Source organism: Dendropsophus ebraccatus, unplaced genomic scaffold (assembly GCF_027789765.1).
Source record: "Dendropsophus ebraccatus isolate aDenEbr1 unplaced genomic scaffold, aDenEbr1.pat pat_scaffold_869_ctg1, whole genome shotgun sequence".
Classification (NCBI taxonomy): Eukaryota; Metazoa; Chordata; class Amphibia; order Anura; family Hylidae; genus Dendropsophus; species Dendropsophus ebraccatus.
Window position 1 is genome coordinate 1 of NW_027210469.1, and position 20,411 is coordinate 20,411.

At 40.4% G+C, this 20,411-nt stretch overlaps 1 protein-coding gene across 1 annotated transcript in view; it reads right to left on the minus strand.

Moving 5' to 3' along the window:
• Positions 1 to 812: 812 nt before the first annotated feature.
• LOC138780819 (E3 ubiquitin-protein ligase CBL-B-like) overlaps positions 813 to 20,411 on the minus strand; it is a 59,399-nt gene continuing 39,800 nt past the window's right edge. The window contains exons 12-14 of the mRNA XM_069956737.1: positions 11,359 to 11,502; positions 9,264 to 9,346; positions 813 to 1,003 (exon numbers count right to left, since the gene is read on the minus strand). Coding sequence (XP_069812838.1) covers positions 813 to 1,003; positions 9,264 to 9,346; positions 11,359 to 11,502 — 418 coding nt within the window. The remainder of the gene's footprint in view (positions 1,004 to 9,263; positions 9,347 to 11,358; positions 11,503 to 20,411) is intronic.

The window sequence follows — 20,411 nt, forward strand, 5'->3', positions numbered from 1 at the left end:
ATGATTAAATAGCGTTTTACAGTGCTACAAGGAACAAGCTACTTGATATAAATTATCTGGACCTTGTAGAACATGCAGTATTAAAAGGAATCATGTTCACAGAGTGAAATCATCTGATGGCTATTATCTCCTAGGAAATAGCTTTCTTATTAGACTACATTCATGCCAGGGGCATAGTACCGTGTTTATTCTACCAAATATCAAAATAATTGTAATGCAATTACAATCCTCCTCAAGGCATCGACTTAACCCTTTACAGGCTCACATTACAAGGAAAGGTGTACCGCTAAGTAACACAACGAATTTCAAATCATACCATTTTATTGAATCTTAAATAAATTATGGTATGTGCATCAACTTTACATTTGAGCTGTGATTCCTGCCATATAAAACAACAGACAGACGGCTTTTATTTACAGCAGGACTGCCATTAACATTCATTAGATCATATAGGATTAACTCTTTTAATTCCTAGTTATTTCCAAGTAAACAAATTTGCTCTGATTCTATCCTATTTGAACCCTTTTGCCAACAGTTTTTAATTTGTGCCACTTCAATGGTTTCCTATGTTGTTTATGTGACCAAAAGACAAATCAATTTTCTGCTTATTTTCCCTAAATGGCCATCAGAAATTCACAAATGCGGAGAATAAGCACCTCTTTAGTGTGCTGGTTTGTGGCAAGTGCTTGTAAGTGGTGGAGATTTAATGCAAATCTTAATGTTTTTCAATTTAATGCATGATGGTATCTGACATTCCAGAAAGGAATCAATAAAGTACATCAAATGGAAAATAGTGGTAATGGTTTTCTATTTTATCTGTTTTTTTTTCCCTTCTCACATTTACTTATACTAAAAGTCTTACCCATAGGAAGAAGAAACAAGTCTGAGGCAGAGTTCGGTCTGCTTCCTGGTGCATTGGATTTGGAATGTTCTGAGAAGCAGGCACGTGCTGGGGGTGGCGGCGGGGGTTGTGAAGGAGGGGTACTGTCAAATGAATTATCACCTGCATATGGGGAAAGTTCATACATCTTTTAGCTTCATTAGCAGTATTAATCACAACTACAGCTTTACACTTTATGGCCCTTTGATTCTGTTAGAATCGAGAACACTATTTCATGGTAGTAATTAAAGGGCACAAGGAATTACCAAGCCTAGAAATGCAGCTATTAAACAGGAAGTCTCCCCGAAGAGTATTAAAAAATGCATGCAATTTATATAAAAACAGCAGTCAATTATAGACACATTAAAAGAGGCCTATAGGCAGGTCTCAAAAGAGGTATACAGTTCAGTCCTTGTGGGGAATAATGCAAAGAAAAAGCAAACAATATTGAAATCACCTGAATTTTTGCTTTGATTTTTAATATAAATGTAGTCTTATCAAAGTCACAACTATAGACAAATAAAACGTAATCTAACAACACACTTACTTGTAATGCTCACATATTATTGTGCATTGTGTATTTTATTAGGTCTATTTGGGAAAATTGAGTAAACATCTACAGTGCAGTAAGAAAAAGTGAACTTGTGGGCCAAAGAGTTTGTTCACTGCTGTGCAGTTACACGTGCCGCAAGGAGCTGTGTGTGTGTGTGTGTGTGTGTGTGGGGGGGGGGTTCCCAGACGATGTTTAGATCCGGGGAGCCCATAGGAGATAGTGGCGGTCTGCTGCCAATCCTATTACGCAGAGCGATGGCAGAAGATCGCTGCTATGCTCCTCGCTTGTCTTTTAACATGTTGAAAGACGTTAAAAGACAACGGTCAGCCGGCATTCTACATGTTGGGTGATCGTTGACTTCTATTACACAAAGCGATTATCGGCCATAATGGCCTATAATTGGCCAAATACGGGTGATAATTGGTTCGTGTAATAGAGCCTTAAGGCGGGTTCCTAACAAATCTGTTTCTATCTAGAAAGAATGTGTAGTGTGCAACATGCCTGGATGCAGACAACTTTCACAAGACGTGTTATAGAGATGAATGGAGTTGAAAAATGCTGGGTGTACATAACTAAAGTTACCCCTTATTCTAAGTAAGGCCTTGTCTACTAATGGAAAACATCCTGGACTGTTGCACATCAAGACATCAGTCTACCTGTAAAGCATAGTGGAAGGAGAATCATGGTTTGCTGCCTCTAGACCTGGACAACTTGTGATCATTGAATGAATAATTAATTTAAAACGGAATGCATGGGCAGCTGTCCATTACCTCAAGGTGAAGAGGCTTTGGATGATGCAACGAGATGAATTAAAGCAAATCAACTAATGAACAGTTAGAAAAAGATGATTTGTGTTTTGGAATGGACAGTCAGAGTCCTGACCTTAACACTATCCACATGCTTAGGCATGACCTGAAGAATGCAGAGTATGCAAGACATCCCAGAGATGGTTATGAATGGAAATACATTTGCAGTCAGGAACAGTCCAACTTGCTTCAAATTTTTGCAGCTACAAGAAATTTCTCATGGAGGCAATTGCTACTGAAGGGGAAATCTACAGTTTATCAACTTTAGATGTTCGCTTGCTCTTTTTTCCTGCACTGTGGATGTTTTTTCAATGCAATAAAATAAACAAGTTGTATATTATGTTTGAGTGCACCAATTAGAATGTGTTTGTCTTTAATCGTCAGGCCTTAGTCACACGTTCTGTAAATTGTGTCTGCAATTATGTACTTGATTTTTTGCCCATTGATTTCAATTGGGCCATTCACATGATCAGTAATCTGAACCGCAAAAGAAAGGACAAGACCTAGTGCGGACCTGTATTTTTTTTTTTGCGGATTTTCTAACAGAAGTCGATGGGATCTGCTATTTATTTTTTACAAATTGCAACCTTTTGGCATCCGTATCATCCGCAAAAGAAAAAAAAAAAAAAAAAAAAAAGCTGAACTGCAATAGACGAACTACCAACATTCTTACACACGTATAGCGAATAATCCGCAAAAAATATGGATTGCAGATGCACTACAGATGCATAATCCGTATTTTTTAGCGGATTGCGAGTGTTGATAGGCGAACAAAAGTACGAGCCAGAAAAAAAGCACTGACCAGGTGAATAAGGCCTTAAGCTGCATTCACACGTCCCGAACAACAGACAATTTTAAGATCCATTCCAGTGAATGCAGCCATTCACACAATCCGTGTGAATGCCCCCGCCGCCCGGCAGCAGAGATGACAGGAGATCATAATGTGAGCTCCTTTTATCACATCTAACAACTACTCAGCTACTCCCCTCCAGCTTACATGTTCACCAAAAGTGGCGTGGATTATGCTGCCTACTTCTCCCGGTGCTAGCACGAACCAGCGTAGTCCATGCAACTTCTGGTGAGAGTATGTAAGCCGGCCAGCACCAGGGGTGTGGGGGAGTAGTTGTCAGATGCAATGACAGGAGCACATATTATGTCATTTCTGCTGCCAGGCGGCGGGGAGGCTGCACTTGGGATCCATGCCGCGATCTTCGTACGATCATGTGAATGAGGCCTTACTTTGATAACAGCCAGATCATGGTTTATTAAAAGTAAATTCTGCATTCAAATTCCAAGAAGTTCACTTCTCTCCATTTGTATCTCTTGAGCATACAGCTCACTGCTGAAAAGGAGACAGACACAGTAGAGACCTGCAGAAAGCATTAGCAGCGCTGACTAGTTATCACTTTATTGGATCCTTTCTAGACTAATGTATCCCTGCATGAGTTGCGCATCTGTAAATATGTATTGTAACAACTGCTCACCATTTTCAAGACTTCTGCTAGCTGTTAGGCCCCCTTCACACGTCCGGAAAATCTGTCCGGATTTCCTATCAGGAAATCCGGACGGATTTCCGGACTCATAGACTAACATTTGACACGGACACCCTTCCGGATTTTTCCGGAAGGGTGTCCGTTCCGGAAAATAGGACCGGATTTTTTAGATCCTGTCCTATTTTCGTCCGGAAATCCGGCACGGACGCCCCATAGAAGTCTATGGGAGCGCCGGAATCACGGGCATTTTCCTGATGTATATCAGGAAAGTGCCCGCGATTCCGGACTGGTAGAGAGCCAGCCCCGGCCGCCGTCCGATCACCCGCACACCCCCATCCCCCCCGCACCGCACCGCACACGCTGCCCGGCACTACAGATCGTCCCCCCCCCCCCCCCCGCCGCCGCCGCCGCCGCCGCATCTGACCCTCTCAACCCCCCCCCCCCCCCCCTCCCGGGAACTCACCACCGGGCCGGCCGCCGGATGCTCCAGTACCTCCGCCGCCGCCCCCCGCCGCCGCATCTGACCCTCTCCCCCCCCCCCCCCCCCCCCCGGGAACTCACCACCAGGCCGCCCGCCGGATGCTCCGCACCTCCGACCGCCGCCGCTGCCCGGACCTCAGCACTGCACTCTGACCCGGACCCCAACCTCGCGGCCCCGACAGAGCAGGATCCGGGACAGGTGAGATTAGGGCTACTACTCCCACCATGCTCTGCTGGCAGGCCATGATGGAGTTGTAGTTCTGCAGCCTGTGGCCATCCAGGTTGCAGAAGTACAACTCCCATCATGGCTCTGCTGGTAGGCCATGATGGGAGTTGTAGTTCTGCAGCCTGTGGCCATCCAGGTACACGGGTACCTGTGATTTATGTTGGCATACTAGACAATATTATCTCATCAGGAAATCCTGAAGGTTTTTCCTGATGGTTTCCTGATGGTAAAAAACGGATTACTGTCAGGAAATCCTGATACTATCCTGATGACATTTAAGGTCTCCTGATCAGGATTTCCTGACAGTAAAAACTGACACGGACGTGTGAAGGGGGCCTTAGTGAATAGAAATATTCTTCATCACATCTGCAGGGGAAAAGCCAATACAGACCTAATAATTTTCACAGCTGAGAATTTGATACAAATGTATCCAGCTCAGGCAATCCTCTGTAGAAGAAAAACACAAGAGTGACACAAATCTCTCTGCCGCTCATAGTCTCCTGCATCAGCGCAGGCACAATGTACTAGCTTGGGGCACAGGCTGTTTTTAGCTCACAGAGGATTGCCTAGACTGGGCATAAATGATGCAAACTAAGTCCTTTCACTTTTCAGGATCTGGATATAAACATGAATATTCCTATTCACTGACATCTTGGAATATGGTGAGGAAATAGACTGCTTAAGAATATCAGAATAAGAACCTTCTTTCGCACAACAAATAGGGTTTGCTTACAAAAATCAGAGAACCCCCTTGAAATTCAAAACAGTCAGGTCGGCAGGGGTGTGGGGGAACTTTAAGGGGTGATCCAGCGCTACAAAACATGGCCTTTTTTCCCCCTCTCGTTTCGCTGGATAATCCCTTTAATAAACAAGGTATACTTACCAGTCCTAGTGCCTATGTTGCGCTGCTCCCGGGTAATGCTGATTGCCGCTGGCTGTCATTTCTGGCTGGAATCCGGGTACGTCTCATACCTGGCTTTTTCAGCTTTAATGTCACAGCCTGGTTGATTGATTGCCCGCTCAGCCAGTCAGTGCAGCTGGGGGAGCCGGGTGAGTGATGTAGCCGGATGACGGGCAAAAATTACATGGCGACACTAGGGAGCGCTGCAATGGAGGTACAGGGACAGGTAAATATACTTTGTTCATTATATCCAACCACCCCCCTGCCTTTTTTTTTTATTTCATGGGACTTATCTTTTAACATCTGGCCCATGTACAGCATTTCAGTTACTGTTGTGGACTCTCACAGCACATTTTACAGTCGTCCCCCCCCCCAATGTAGCAGAGGTCAAAATCCATGGTGTATACACAACAATATTTCCATATTAAAATGCAAATTTAGCTGCACATTCACCACAGATCTTCAGTAAGTGTACTCTTACAGAAAACATACTTCCCTAGGTGGCCAACCATGATAGTTAGCAGTCTTATAAGTGATCACACTGCACTGGGAAATCAGGCTAAAACTGATGCAGTCAGCAAATTCCAACACTGAAGCATTAAACAGACATAAAGCACTTAAGAAGAGAAAGAATAAGTCCTACTTTCAGCTGTCAGAAGTCCTTGGAGAAATGTTATCTAATCATATTGTGCTGCCGCTTTTCTGGCTTACAAAAAGGAGGATATAATTTTTATGAACATACCAGCAAAGAAATGAGAAACTTGGTAAAGGATTTAATATTTCCAGTGATGTGACACTTCCAAACATTGTACAGGTGTGATAAGCACAAAGAAAATCTGAGAGTCAGCAGTCAACAGAAGGCAGGAAAAGAAAGCACGAAGCTTCAGTTACTAAAGCAGTTTAGCAAAGTACTACATTTTAAATACCAAAGAGGAATTTTGGTGCTGCCTGACCATGAAAAAATAAGTCCTTCAGTGATGACTTATTATAGCAAGTCCAGTCCAGGACACCAACTTACTCTGCATGGTGACTGGTACGCTCACAATCAGCATGACATATCTTAAAGGAATATTCTCATCTCAAATAATATTGTTAAACTTGTAGGGCCTGTTAGAAACCTCTTACCTTTCATGTACATGTCCATGATTCCAGAAAGTAGAAAATGCTCTTATTATACGGCAAGAAGAGTCAAAAAGGCTTTCCTGAGCTCCTGAAAAGCAGCAAGCTGTAACATCTCCTCCCTCCCCCCTCCCATACCTGACCCTGCTTGGGACTCAGCTTCCAGGTGTCAATTAAGGGTACTATTACACGGAACGATAATCGGCCGATTCGGCAGATTATCGTTACATGTAATAAATACAATGATCAGCCGATGACAACGATCATCGGCTGATCGTTGATATAGGTTCTGACCCATTTTTGTCGGGCGCCGACCGCGTACCGCTACGTGTAATAGCGGTGCGCAGGCGGCGACTAACGATATACATTACCCATCCATGTTCCAGGGCTGCTGCTGCGGTCTTCTTCTCTCCAGGTCCCGCGCGCTGTAGCGTCAGAGTGGCCTGTCAGCTGACAGGCCGTCCGGCCAATCACAGGCCGCGTGATTGGCTGAGTGGCCTGTCAGCTGACAGGCCACTCTGACGTTACAGCGCGCGGGACACGGGGAGAAGAAGACCGCAGCAGCAGCCCTGGAACGTGGATGGGTAATGTATATAGTTATGCAAGGGCTGCAAGGACATTGGTAACAATGTCCTTGCAGCCCTTGTTTAACGATTATCGGGCCGTGTAATAGACCCAGTAAACGAGCGGCGATCTAGCAGAACGCTGCTCGTTTACAGGTATTATCGGGCCCCCATCGGCCTGTGTAATACCACCCTAAGAGGAGGGAGGGTGAAGGAGAGGGGAAAGTATAGGGAGAGAGAAGGAGAGGGAAGGGGTAAAGGGAAAGGGAGGAGGAAGGGGGAATGGCAGGGATAACGGGAGAGGAAGTATACCAGCTTGCAGCAGATCAGGAGCTTGGAAAAGTGTTCTTTGACTCCTTGTATCAAAGAAAAGCATTTCTCTACATTGTGGAAGAACAGCTGGATATATGAAAGGTACCATGTGTCTCCTTGACCTAACAGCATCTAATACTGCAAACATTTTGGAATGTGATTTACAGCTTGCAGATTCTCTTTACCTGGACGTACTGTACAAGTTTAACTATGTTAGTTGAGATAGGAAAATCCCTTTAACCACAAATCCAATACAATAAAGTGTGTTTTATATGTAAATGAAATAGATGATCATATTTCCTTGGGAATGAACATAAAGCTTCAAAGTCAACACCAGCACTTGTGTTAGTAAATTAATATTCGAGAAGCACAAATCCATAAAGTCAAACTTGGCAGCATCTATTTCTTTAAATGAGGCTTTGTTTGCCAAGTAAAAAAAAATATTTTATTTTCCAATCTGTGTTTGCGTATTTAGTTAATTGGATGTTTTTGTTGAATTATCTGGATATGATCATCATGGAAGGTTAGGATTAATGGCAAAAGTATCTTCCAAGTTGTTGCAAATGCTAATTAACAGTAACATTTGTTAGCAGGGAACAGAACAGAAACTCAAGCGCTTCACAGCAAAATGGGAATTTTTATTTTTGAGCTGGTTGAAAGGCAATTTGGAAAGGCGGGTGATGCTTCATTTGGCTACAGAAAAACAAGCAGAAAAGCCAAAGAACTCTATGTTTATCTTTCTGCAGTAGTCTGCAAAAGGTGTTGCTACCTCAAAGAGCACATAGCCATATTGTTAAAATTTGTGAAAAGTTTAATATGCATTGATATATGTTACTAATGCTACAGATAAAAAATATGTATTATGTATCATGCTTACAGATAGCGAATAATACAATACATTTCCAAAGCTTGTTCCCTAATGTACATAGCTAAATGTTCACAAATATTCTAGAAAGATGTCTGTGTTGGTTTCACAGTAAGGGCCAGTTCACACTGAGCAAATTAGGTGGAAACATCGTGTCTATGGGAGGGCTCGCGCATCTCTGCCGCCCTCCGCTCAAGGAATTGACACGTCAATTGTTTGAGAGATGGAGAGCAAAGGCGCGTGAGCCCTTCTATAGACACGCTGTTTGAAACTGAGGCAGGCGGAATTATACTGAATTTGCTCAGTGTGAACTGGCCTTAGAATAATCTTTCAGCAAAGAACACTACAGATGGGATACAGGAGCTAAACACTTTAAAGAAGCCCTCCCACATTTTTTTTTTACTCATTATGCAACTAGTCAGCCAAATTAATTCAGCCAGCATTACCTCATTTAGTCATTCATTTGTATCTAAAAATCCCTGAAATCCTTTCCTTCATGTGGTCATATGGTGACCACCTGGAAATGACATGTGTTTCTGTGCTCTTAATGAGGTCACAATCTTACACAGCACAGGCACCTGTATGAAGCTACATGGAATGTTCCACATAAGTTTTCCACAGGGGGAGACAGAACTCCCATTAGAGTTACCCTGATGCTGATTATATGGCTCATGTCACACAGTTATAAAAGATTTTATGACAGATCAGCCTTCCTATCTGTATACTTACAGTCTCTTAGCTTATTTAGAGATATATGGAGATAAGGATTATTACACTGTCCTCTCAGCAGGCAGAGATGGTACTGGCTTTAGCTGCCCATGTGATGCTGATGCATCATGGCATTGAGAGCAGATCTGGAAGGGAGAGGATGCAGTTTGCAATCTGAAAGTCAAGATGTATGAATGCAGCAGAGCTGTGATGAAACAGATGACACAGCAGGAATAATGGTGGCGAGTGTGCATTATTATAAGCAAAAAAAAAGTTGCATAATTTTTTAAATCATTTGTTTAATACACCGGGAATAATTCAAACGACAAGCAGATACATTGGAATAAATATAATTACCAAGATCTGGAGTCTTTAGTTTTTTCATTTCAGATGTGTCATTGTGCGTGCCATTTGTCAAACACTGCCCATTCTCACAGAGCCTAAGAAAACAACTAAATATCAATTAATCAGAACAGTAAATGTCACCAATTATCAGGAGACAAAACAGACACAGCCAACTATTGACTTCTGTGCTTCATTTAGCAGAAAAATAATAAACATGGAATAACTACAATTAAAATCTACCGAGGATCGGTTCCCACAAAGTACTGGGAGGCCAGATAACATCTATGGATGAATGAATTATATATACTTTTAACTGCCCAAAGGCAATATAAGATGCATTAACTACTGAATAAAAATTTAAAAGGAAGCCCTGCAGCCCCATATCCCCAAAAATGCCCATCCCCCAATCAATAGAGCATGCATGCAGCTACAAACTGAATGTGCTGAAGACTCCAACTTGCTGTTATATTCTCATAGCATAAAGAATGCGGAGAAAGGAACATTTCTTACCCGCTAATATGCAAACTAGGCAGTTTGGTGCACTGGTGGTACACTCCAGTGCATGAATACACCCCTTTTTATGAGTATTCATTCAGTGTTCTGCAGTGATGTCAATATTCAGGAGAGGGGCATGTCAGCTCAGTAGATTTTAGTTTTAATAAAACGATTATCCATGCTTAGAAAAACATGGCTGCTTTCTTCCAGAAACAGCACCTCTCCTGTCCTCAGTTTGGGTGGGGTTTTGTAGCTCAGTTCTATTGAAGTGAATAGAGCTAAATAATAATAATAAATAATAATTTTTATTTATATAACACCAATAGATTCCGCAGCACTTTTAAGTTGTAATACGACACATAACCTGGAGACAAGAGTGGCACTATTTTTGCAAGAAAGTAGACATGCTTTTTTTTTATTCTGGATAACCCTTTTAAATCTTGCCTTTTTAAAATTAACATTGGCCATTGCGCCTCACAATCAATACATACTTCCCTGAACTACAGAGATCACTTGTTAGCAGTGATCTTTGTATCATAATCACAGATAGGATTACAATGAAAAGTAACAGCTAAATTATAAAACTGGAGGCAAATAACACAGGATCCACCACTGATATTATTGATTGATAGGGATCACTATCATTTTCCTGCCATTTTTCATGTCTTAGTGCCAGCTGTAAAGAAAATTTTAAAACTGATATAAAGCAGCAACTTAGGAAGAACTGACTGCAGATTTTAAAAAGAAGGCTTTATTATTAGAGATGAGCGAACCGGGTTCGGGTTCGAGTCCATCCGAACCCGAACGTTCGGCATTTGATTAGCGGTGGCTGCTGAACTTAGATAAAGCTCTAAGGTTGTCTGGAAAACGTGGATGCAGCTAATAACTATATCCATGTTTTCCACATAGCCTTAGGGCTTTATCCAAGTTTAGCAGCCACCGCTAATCAGATGCCGAACGTTCGGGTGGACTCGAGCATGCTCGAGGTTCGCTCATCTCTATTTATTATACAGCTAAAGCACCCCCCCCCCCCCAAAAAAAAATAAATAAATAAATAAAATAAAAGTAAACTCTTATAGGGTAACAGTCATTTCAAACTACTTTGCAGAAATCAATAGTACAAACGATTATAAGGTTTTATTAGGCAAAAGAGCTTCATTTTATACTGACAAGGCTGTTCCCCCTCTCCCCCACTTCCAATCTGTTAAGAAGCAAGTGAAGATGGGCTTGCTGTCTCCATTATAACCTTTAGAGGGGAGGGGGTTAAGGGGGATAAAAACGCTGGATTCACATGTCAGACTGCTCAGTGCTGGTCTGGGAACTTGGTGAGGTAAGATTGCAGAATGTTGTGCTGTGCTGGCTCCTATATGGCAAACTACACAAGCAGGTTCTCTCCTGTCCCTGCTCACTCACCCCCCTCAGACCCTCAGCTTCCATGGGTCACAGGAAACAGTCTTTACTTTGCTTCTCTTCAACAGATGGGAAGTGAGGGGAAGTGGTGGGAAAACAGCCTTTTCAGTACAGAAGGAAGCTCTTTTGCAGAGTTTCTTATAATCACTTGTACTATTGATTTCTGCAAAGTTGTTTAAAATGACACTTTAAATGTTCTTACCTAGAAAAGGGTTTTACACTGTGACAATGGAGAGGCAATGGTCTTGAGGATACAGGGTGAGAGGATGGTATCTTGTATTCCCCATCATCATCTTCTATAGAATGCCTCACTTTATCTGACAGGGAATGTAATGATAAAGGACACCTAGAAGAATGGAAAAATATTTCAATATCTTTGCATGTAAGTGCTGAGCTCCAGTCCTCAGCCTGACAGTGTCAATGTCATGAATAAAAACTAACCCATATAAAGGTATTTTAAAAATGTAACATTTTATAGAAGCAAAACCTTTTATTGCACTGAATTATTTATAGCAATCCTTTAATATACCTGATCCCCTATGTAAGCAGTTGGTAGATGAGGATACACTTTCTTTATGGTCACTTACTGTACTTTAGTAAAATAAATTCACTGCAAGGTACATTTCAGGAAAACGTATGAATGTAAAGAGGTGAATTAAGAGAGTAAATATTGAGGTGTCCTACACTATCAAATAGCTACAGAGGTCCTGACTCAAACATGTATATTGGGGCTGTAGGAAATGCAGAAAGAGGTTCCTGCCAAGCCTCCCTGTAACCTCCTGCATGTTTTACGTGAAGTGACTTGAGTAATTTAAGGTGGGTATACGTGGAACACAGGCCCCAGATGACGTCAGCAGAGGGCAGTCTTTCAATCACGCCCCTCTGGGCGGGATTACAGCACTCGTAGTCGCCCATTACGGTGACTACATGCCCCCAGGACCGTGACTACATATGCCCACATGACTACTTGCCCGAATTACCATACAACGAGGGACTTTATAAAAGATAGATTACAGTCTAATCTAGGAGGGCACGGGAGGGTACAGGGGTATGTTTTGAAAACATGCTGGGGGATGTAGCAGCACGTTTCCTTATCATTAAGTGCATTTTCGTTGTGATTGGTTCCCTTTAATTAACTCTGCATGTCAGTGAAAACTTTATTTTAAAAATATATATATTTTTTTATTTAGTAAGGTGATGAGACCAAAAATTATGCAAGACCAGGAATGTAGTTATTTATTTAAGACTTTTTTTTGGGTGGGGCAATTTGATTTTGTAATGCTGGACATATTTTTATTACACTTTTATTTTACACTTTTCAAGGCTCATAGGGGACTAGAATAACTCCACACACACACACACACACACACAAACACACAAACCTCTGGATAACAAGCATTTCTAGCTTTAGGCTATGTTCCCACAATGTAAAAGTAGGAGCTAATAATGGCCGTTGTTGCAAAACATGGGGTGTTATTAGTGATCATGAAAAAAAGGTCTATTTAAACTTAGTTGCGATGAGCAGGAATAAATGATGGCTATTGGCAAGGGATAGGTTTAAATAAATCAAATACACACTATATTCTATAAAAAGCTATGGGAAATCATTCTATAGAAACGTCTGTACATTAATTCGCCACAAAAGATTATGACTGATCACAAACCACAACCTACGACCACAATTGTGGAAGACTTCCAAATAAATAGAAAATAGTTGTCTTGTGAAAGACTGAATCATCCCAGTGCATCTGAATCCTGCCCTGATTACTAACTGTAAGTTGGATATGGCACTGTGATTCAAACCCGCTCAAAATTGGGAAACTTTATTATGTGCTGCAAATGTAATAAACAAGTGCCATTCACCCATCTCGCTCCAACACAGCTACCACTCCTGACGTCATGGCCCCATAGGAACTGCTCACTGAGTCGGGCCAGTGGCTGATTGGCTGAATGGGCCATGATGTCACAGGCACCAGGAAACCAGCAGGGGACTGGGAATGGTGGCTGTACTGGACCAAAATCAGTGAGTGGCACTTGTTTGCAGCACGCCCTGCTGCCCAGCATTTTTTTTTTATTTTGCCCAGACTACCCCTTAACAGAACCTATGGCAAAAATAATTTTTTTAACACATAGAATACAAACAAAACACTACAACTAAGAGGCAAAAAGATAATAGGCAGTACTACATCCAGCTATGTATGTGTGGCTGATAGAGAAATAGAACTCCTCTTAACTGACCACAATGAAGACAGAATCTCTCTACTGAATGATGAGATATTACTGCTAACACGCATCGAATGGATTGCACAAGAAATGGGCTTACTGGAACACCAATTTAGAAACTAATGGAAAGAGTGCATTTCATCTCTGTGTTCTCTTCACAGGCACAAAGAAGGGATTTAACAGACAAGTCATGAAATTGTAGAATGCACTTTTAAAGAAAAAGTACTACAACACAAATAACATAAAGGCTATGCTCACACATAGTACTTCGGTCAGTCTTTTTTTCAACCTAAACCAGGAGTGGAGCTGACGGGGCAAAATTATAATGGAAAGATTTAGAGTTTCTGTGTTTTCAACCAGCTCCTAGTTTTTGTTTAAAAAAAAGGACCAAACTAAAAGACTGACGGAAATACTATAGGTGAGCCCAAAAACTGGAAAATGTAGTTTTTCCTGGGAGCATAGTAACAAAATAGTATTTGGAACATTTTTCAAAAGACTTTTGTGCCAGGTAAGCATTAAGGAGGATCTGTAGCCCCCCCCCCCATTCAATGTTACTCCTTTTAAATAGCTTAGGGTATTCTGTTTACACACCCTGTTACAGTTTGTTGATATGCCCTTCCATTCCCAAAATATGTGAGTTTATAGTTTGCCTGACCATCCGGTTAATAGTCAGATGGGTGTGAACTTAATTTTAACAATGGGAGAAAATATAAGGTAATGGGTGTGATTATACAGTCAAGGGGTATGAATGTTTTAATGAATGGGTGTGTCTGCCTAATTATTCCCCTAACGATGTAAATACAAAATATTTTTTGCAAATACAATCATTTAGCCAACTTGCCCCTATTGTCAGCTTTTGTCTAGGTTTTTAAGAGCAGTGTTGGTCAGTAACAAGTACAGTGTTACCTTGGTTTAAGAGTAACTTGGATTAAGAGTGTTTGCAAGAAGAGCTTACAGTTTTTTTTTAAATTGTAACTTGGTTTAAGAGCATTGCTTTGGTTTAAGAGGGGAGTGGGGGACGGGCATGGTCTGCATAGAGGGGTCTACAGCCCTGTACTCTGACCCAGGAAGTCTCTCACCTTCCATATAATAGCACATCCACTTCAGGCTGGGGCTTGCATTAGGGGACAGGACTGTGGAGGTAATCTCTCCATAGCTGTAACCCCTCTCTCCCCAGACAGAGTGCTGCATTTATGTGCCCACATATACTCTGCTCATGCTCCCTGCAGTCTCTGTCCACCCTTGTGTTTCCCATCCTTTCCATTACTGTACAGTAACCTATAATATGACATATTCGACTGTTTCTAAATGTTTGTTTCATTTGCTTTACATGTTATTCAGAATAAAAAAATCATTATTTTTGAGGTGTGGAACCAATTGTCTGCATATCAATTATTTCTTATGGAAAAACTTGCTTTGGTTTAAGAGTCACTTGGGTTACAAGCATGGACCCGGAAAAAATGATGCTCATAATCTAAGTGAATTTAATATCGATCACATTTTAAAAAGCAATTTTTTGAACTGTGCCAATGGAAGAATAGACCACAACTGGACTTCGCATTGCAGATTTGGTTGTATAGCCAATTTCAGTAGGTACAAAGGAATTAAGAAATTACCAAGAGTACAGACAGATATTATATATATATATATATAATTGCAATGATTTGCAAAATGCTAAAATGAGGAACAAAGCAAAGTAAACAATTACAAACAATGCATTTTAGATAAGAATGCAAGACTAAATTTGACCTGAAGTATAATAAAAAGACACTATTATAAAAATGGTTGATACAAGACAGGGCCTGTATGACAAGAGCAGTCATGGGGTTAAACATTTTCTGGGAATGTTGGATATGCGTATAGAGCTACTTTTACTGACAATAAACAGACCCAAACATAAAACTTTACTACAATACTTATGAGCTTCTCACACAGCTGGGGCTATGCCCGAAACATATACCATATTTCCAGCATATAAGATAACCCCCAACTTTTCCAGTTAAAATATAGAGTTTGGGATGTACTCGTCATATAAGACTGCCGCTCTTCCAACAAACACCAAATAAAAATTAATAAAAAACATCAGACAGCAGGGAGATCTGAGAGGTAAAGAAGGAAGTGCAGTAATACCGGCAGGATAAAATGTCAGGCCAGGCGGGTGAAAGAGGTGGGCAAAGCGCCACTCTACCATATGTCTTTTCCATACACCGGCTGCCTGCTGCTTGCTTTGTCCTTCATACGGTTGCCACATAGAGCGGAGATGCGGATGTTTTTTAGCTCCCCCCACTGTATGCGGCAAGCACATATTCTCCAGTCCGGTTAGATAATTTTTCAGCACCCACCCTATAAGAAGATCCCTGACTTTAGAGAACATTTTCCTGGGTTAAAAAGTAGTCATAGACGCTATTATACGAGAATCTATATCAATATACACAGACAACAGTTAGATTATATCTAATACAGACAAAAAAATTCCCATTATGCTGTACAGACTAGAAACCCTGCCTACTTCTATTTCAGCCATTAAACAGATCATAGTAATTTCTTCCTTAGGCTAGGTCCACACTACGTTTTTGCAATCCGTTTTTTTCATCCGTTTTTTGCAAAAAAAAACAGATGCAGATAAAAACACATCAGTTTTTTACGTACACAAAATTAGGTCAGCTACGTTTCTGTGTATGTTAAAAAAAACACTGATGCCCTTTGATCCGTTTTTTTTTTTTTATAATGGAAGTTAATGGAAAAACATCAAAATGGATGCACACAACTGCATCTGTTTTTCATAGTTTTTTTTTTGCAAAAACGGATGAAAAAAACTGATTGCAAAAACATAGTGTGGACACAGCCTTAAAAAGACAATTAGCAAAGTCTCTGAATTTGGATAAGCAAGTATGTAAATGTAAATTTTTCAGGAAAGAGAGGGGCTAAACAGCTAGTCATCATGCAGGTTTTCTGACAGATTTCACTCTGAATGGGGCAGCATGCACTATATGTAAAAACATACAGGCGGCAGAACTGGATTTATTACTGCAATAATAAAAATGCATTCGAGATGTGTCTACAGGTTTTAATGCAAACACTTTATATACATTGTTCAGCATTCTACGAAAGACAGCTGCCATGCACAATTGTAGAGGTGTCGTAAAAATATTGGTTCCTCTGTCTGCAATCACATAAAGAGAGAGCTCAATAATCCATAAATGCATTTGCAATTTCAATGTTATTTACAGCTGTCAGATTTGAAACAATAACGTTTAACATACAAAGTCTTAAGAATTAAATAATGAAAAATGCATGTGTGATTTACACCTATAAAATGATAATTATATATTAATAGGTACACAATATACTAATATACTCCAAATATGATTTATTTGTTGTAAGTGTCTAATTCTGACACCTATAGTGCTACGGTAGACAGTAGAGATGGAATTTATGAAATGGTTATTGAGCGCTATGAAATGGGATTTTGTAATCCTATTATATTTCACAGCATCTTCTGATGAAGACCTGAGCTGAGTTTGCAAGTCGCACTTCAGGTCTCGATTTAGATTTAAAGGGCAACTCCAGCAAAATTCTTTTCTTTCAAATCAACTGGTGTCAGAAAGGGCCAGAGATATGTAATTTACTTCAATTAAAAAAATCTCAAATCTTCCAGTACTTATCAGCTGCTGTATGTCCTACATATCTATGTCTACGTCTATGACATGCAGCAGCTGATAAGTACTGGAAGACTTGAGATATTTTAATAGAAGTAAATTATAAATCTCTAGCCCTTTCTGACCCTAGTTGATTTGAATAAATTTTTTTTGTTGAGTTGTCTTTTAAATTGAATACATAACACATACATAATACATACATGCCTTTGATCAACATCAAAAGCAGTCAAAGTGGCCAATCCATACTTGTGGCAATGCCTGCTACTGCCGCTCATCCCCTTTTTAGCTAGACATTCCTGGAAACCCTTTAAGAGTGCCTTCACACGTACCGTATCCGCAGCGGATTTCGCGTATCCAGTGCCTTTAATCACTATGAGAGCACATATGTGAGTTAACCCCTGCCGAGAGCATACATTACCTGCTCAGCGACACGACTGCATGTGAGGCTCCTGGCTCCGGTTCCGCTCAGCCAATCAGTGCTGCCATGCACTGATTGGCTGAGGAGGACCTATGGGAGCCTCACATGCAGCCACGGGGCAGAGCAGGTAATGTATGCTCTCTGCAGCGCGCTGCGGGCGGCCAACTCACATACTCACAGCGGGATGTCAATCCCGCTGTGAATATGTACTCTCATAGGGATAAAAGGCACTGGGTCCGCAGCGGATTTTGCAGCGTGAAATCCGCTGTGGATCCGGTACGTGTGAAGGCACCCTTAAACATTTTGGTATTTTTACTAGGATTTCAGTTAATTGTTACTTTATACAGTGCTGAAAAACACCTGTTTTTACTGAAAACCATCAACAATCAGGCTGGATTCAGCTGGCAAAAGGTAGTATATGGCTTTATATGCATGCTAGTTTTTCCAGGATTAGAAACACAAAGTTGCTTTCTTCCAAAAATAGCGCTAAACCAGCTCTGTTCACTATAATAAAAATGAGGTGAAGTACCACAAACAAACCGAGGACAAGAGTGGTGCTGTTTATGGGGAATAAAAAAAAGGGCAGCCATGTTTTTCTAATCCTGGATAACCCCCTTTATTTTTTTGCTCATTAACATGAAGCACTTAGGATGGATCCATCAACATATTCAAGTAATAACTATGAAATCCAAACTGTCTCATGACTCAAGTCATGACTATTATGACATAAATTATGTATTTACTTTATACAAACCATCACAGTTGTTTTTAATATTGATTATTGTGAGGTTTTATAAAGGTCTCAATGTGTCCCCAGTTTCTTTAAAAGTTTAGACCAGTTGTAGGTTAAAAAATTATACTGTACAAAAAAACACCCCATAAACCAAGCAGACTTAGAGCCAGTTCACAGCGACACACCATTACATATTGAAAGTAGTAAAAACAAACACCAAAACAACAAATCCATTCCCAGCAGCTTGTTGATAGCTTCCAGGTATCAGTGGGATATTTTTTCTACACTCCATAGCATATAAAATATCTGAGAAATAAGTCTTGAAGATTACAAGATCCTCATTCTACACAAGCTATGATGATATTATTTATATGAGTGATGACAATCTCTGTATAAAGCTTCGGAACACGCTGGCGTTATATAGGCAACAGGAAATGAAATATTATCTTGCAGCTTTGTGGATAATATTTATTATACAAATACAGTTTACAATCCTAAAATTATATTTTCATACGATTTAATTTCAACTACTATAGGGCATCATTGATAAAGGATTGAAAGGTCCCATTATTGTTGGTAGATTAAAATAAACAGGTAAAATAGCAATTAAAAGACTTATTAGCTGTGTAGTATTCTAGAATGTGGTGGTAGAAAACCAAGAAACATGGCAAGAATAACTATGTAGCCAATTGTAGGGTATGGAGAAGTGTAAAGCTCGTTGTAATTCCATTTAGAGTCTGTAGAGGGAGCTAAAGTACATATGAAAGTCATAACTAACCTGACATGATGACAACAATGGGAAGAGGTTTTCACATGCACGAGTGTCCTTACATTCATCTCTGAATAATAAATCAAACAAAACATCCTAAATATCTCGCAAGGCTGTATGCCAGAGTGTTACATATTCAACCAACATATTTGAATAACTATTGTGCCATCACATATTCCAGTCATGGAGCTTAAACATTTCTGCAGAATTTATAATATTCAAGGTCAAAAGAGGAGAGTAATGCTCTGAGCTTATTGTGCATACAGGTTCATTCTAAAAGAAACCCACAGCACATTTACTTGCTGAATTTACATGCGTATGTAGCTAGAAAACACCACTTCTATTCTGGAGGATTCCACAAACCCCCTTTTTTGTCACATTAGTATCACAGTTATACTAGATCTGCAATCGTTCCCTCTCTTCTAATGAAGTGATGCTGTGCTAAGAAATCTATCAGATATTACAAGAATATAAAATGGTAAAAGGAAGGAATAATTAACCTCATACCTATAATTTGCCTTAAAAATGCTTTAGACTTTGCATTTTTAACATTGACAACCACTCTCCATTTCATTGAAAAGAAGGGATAGTTGTTAACATTGGCAATAATTTATTAAATCACAAAATCTCGCCAAAGCTGAGCTGTAACCTAAAGCTGCCCATACGATGCCCAATAGATGGTTCCCCAGATAGATGAGCGCTAACGCTATACTGATCCTTTCCATTGTTGCACCATGTTTTATTATTTAATCCCACTCAGAAACAATCCAACCCTTAGGGTATGTTTACACTAAAGAATTTCTGCGGAGACTTCAAGCAGATTCCGCTGGGCAGCCTCCGCTTGAAGTTCTGCCCGTTCCATAGACTATTTGCTGTCGGATTCCACTGTCTGCCCAAAGAGTTGACATGTGAATTCTTTTGGCGGACAGCAGAATTTGCCAGCAAAAATCATTAAGTCTATGGAACAGGCGGAACATCAAGCGGAGACGACCCGGCGGAATAAGCTTAAAGTCTCTGCAGAAATTCCATAGTGTGAATATATAATGAGCATATTGTACTACCCAACATGTAAAGAACAAGACCACTGCTGATGGAATAGATGTAAGAAACAGAGGCTTTTCACTAACAACATAACAAGTTCATACATAAGTGATTCATAGGTTCCAGAGACAACAACACTCTTGTCTCCAGTTCAGGTGGACGAAAGGAAAAATAGCTGACAGCGAAATGGTCAGAAACCTATTTTCGGTATCCACACTTTTGTATATATTGTGACTGAAACCTCCTTGTAAGGATAATATTTACACAGTGGCTTACAGGGAGAAAACACACATAAATTGAAGGTTTTCTTGCTGAACGTACAGCATATGGATGGCACCAACTGAGTTTTTATCTTCAAAACAAGTGGTGTGGCAGCATACTTTTTATTGATCCAACCTAACAGTCAACTGTG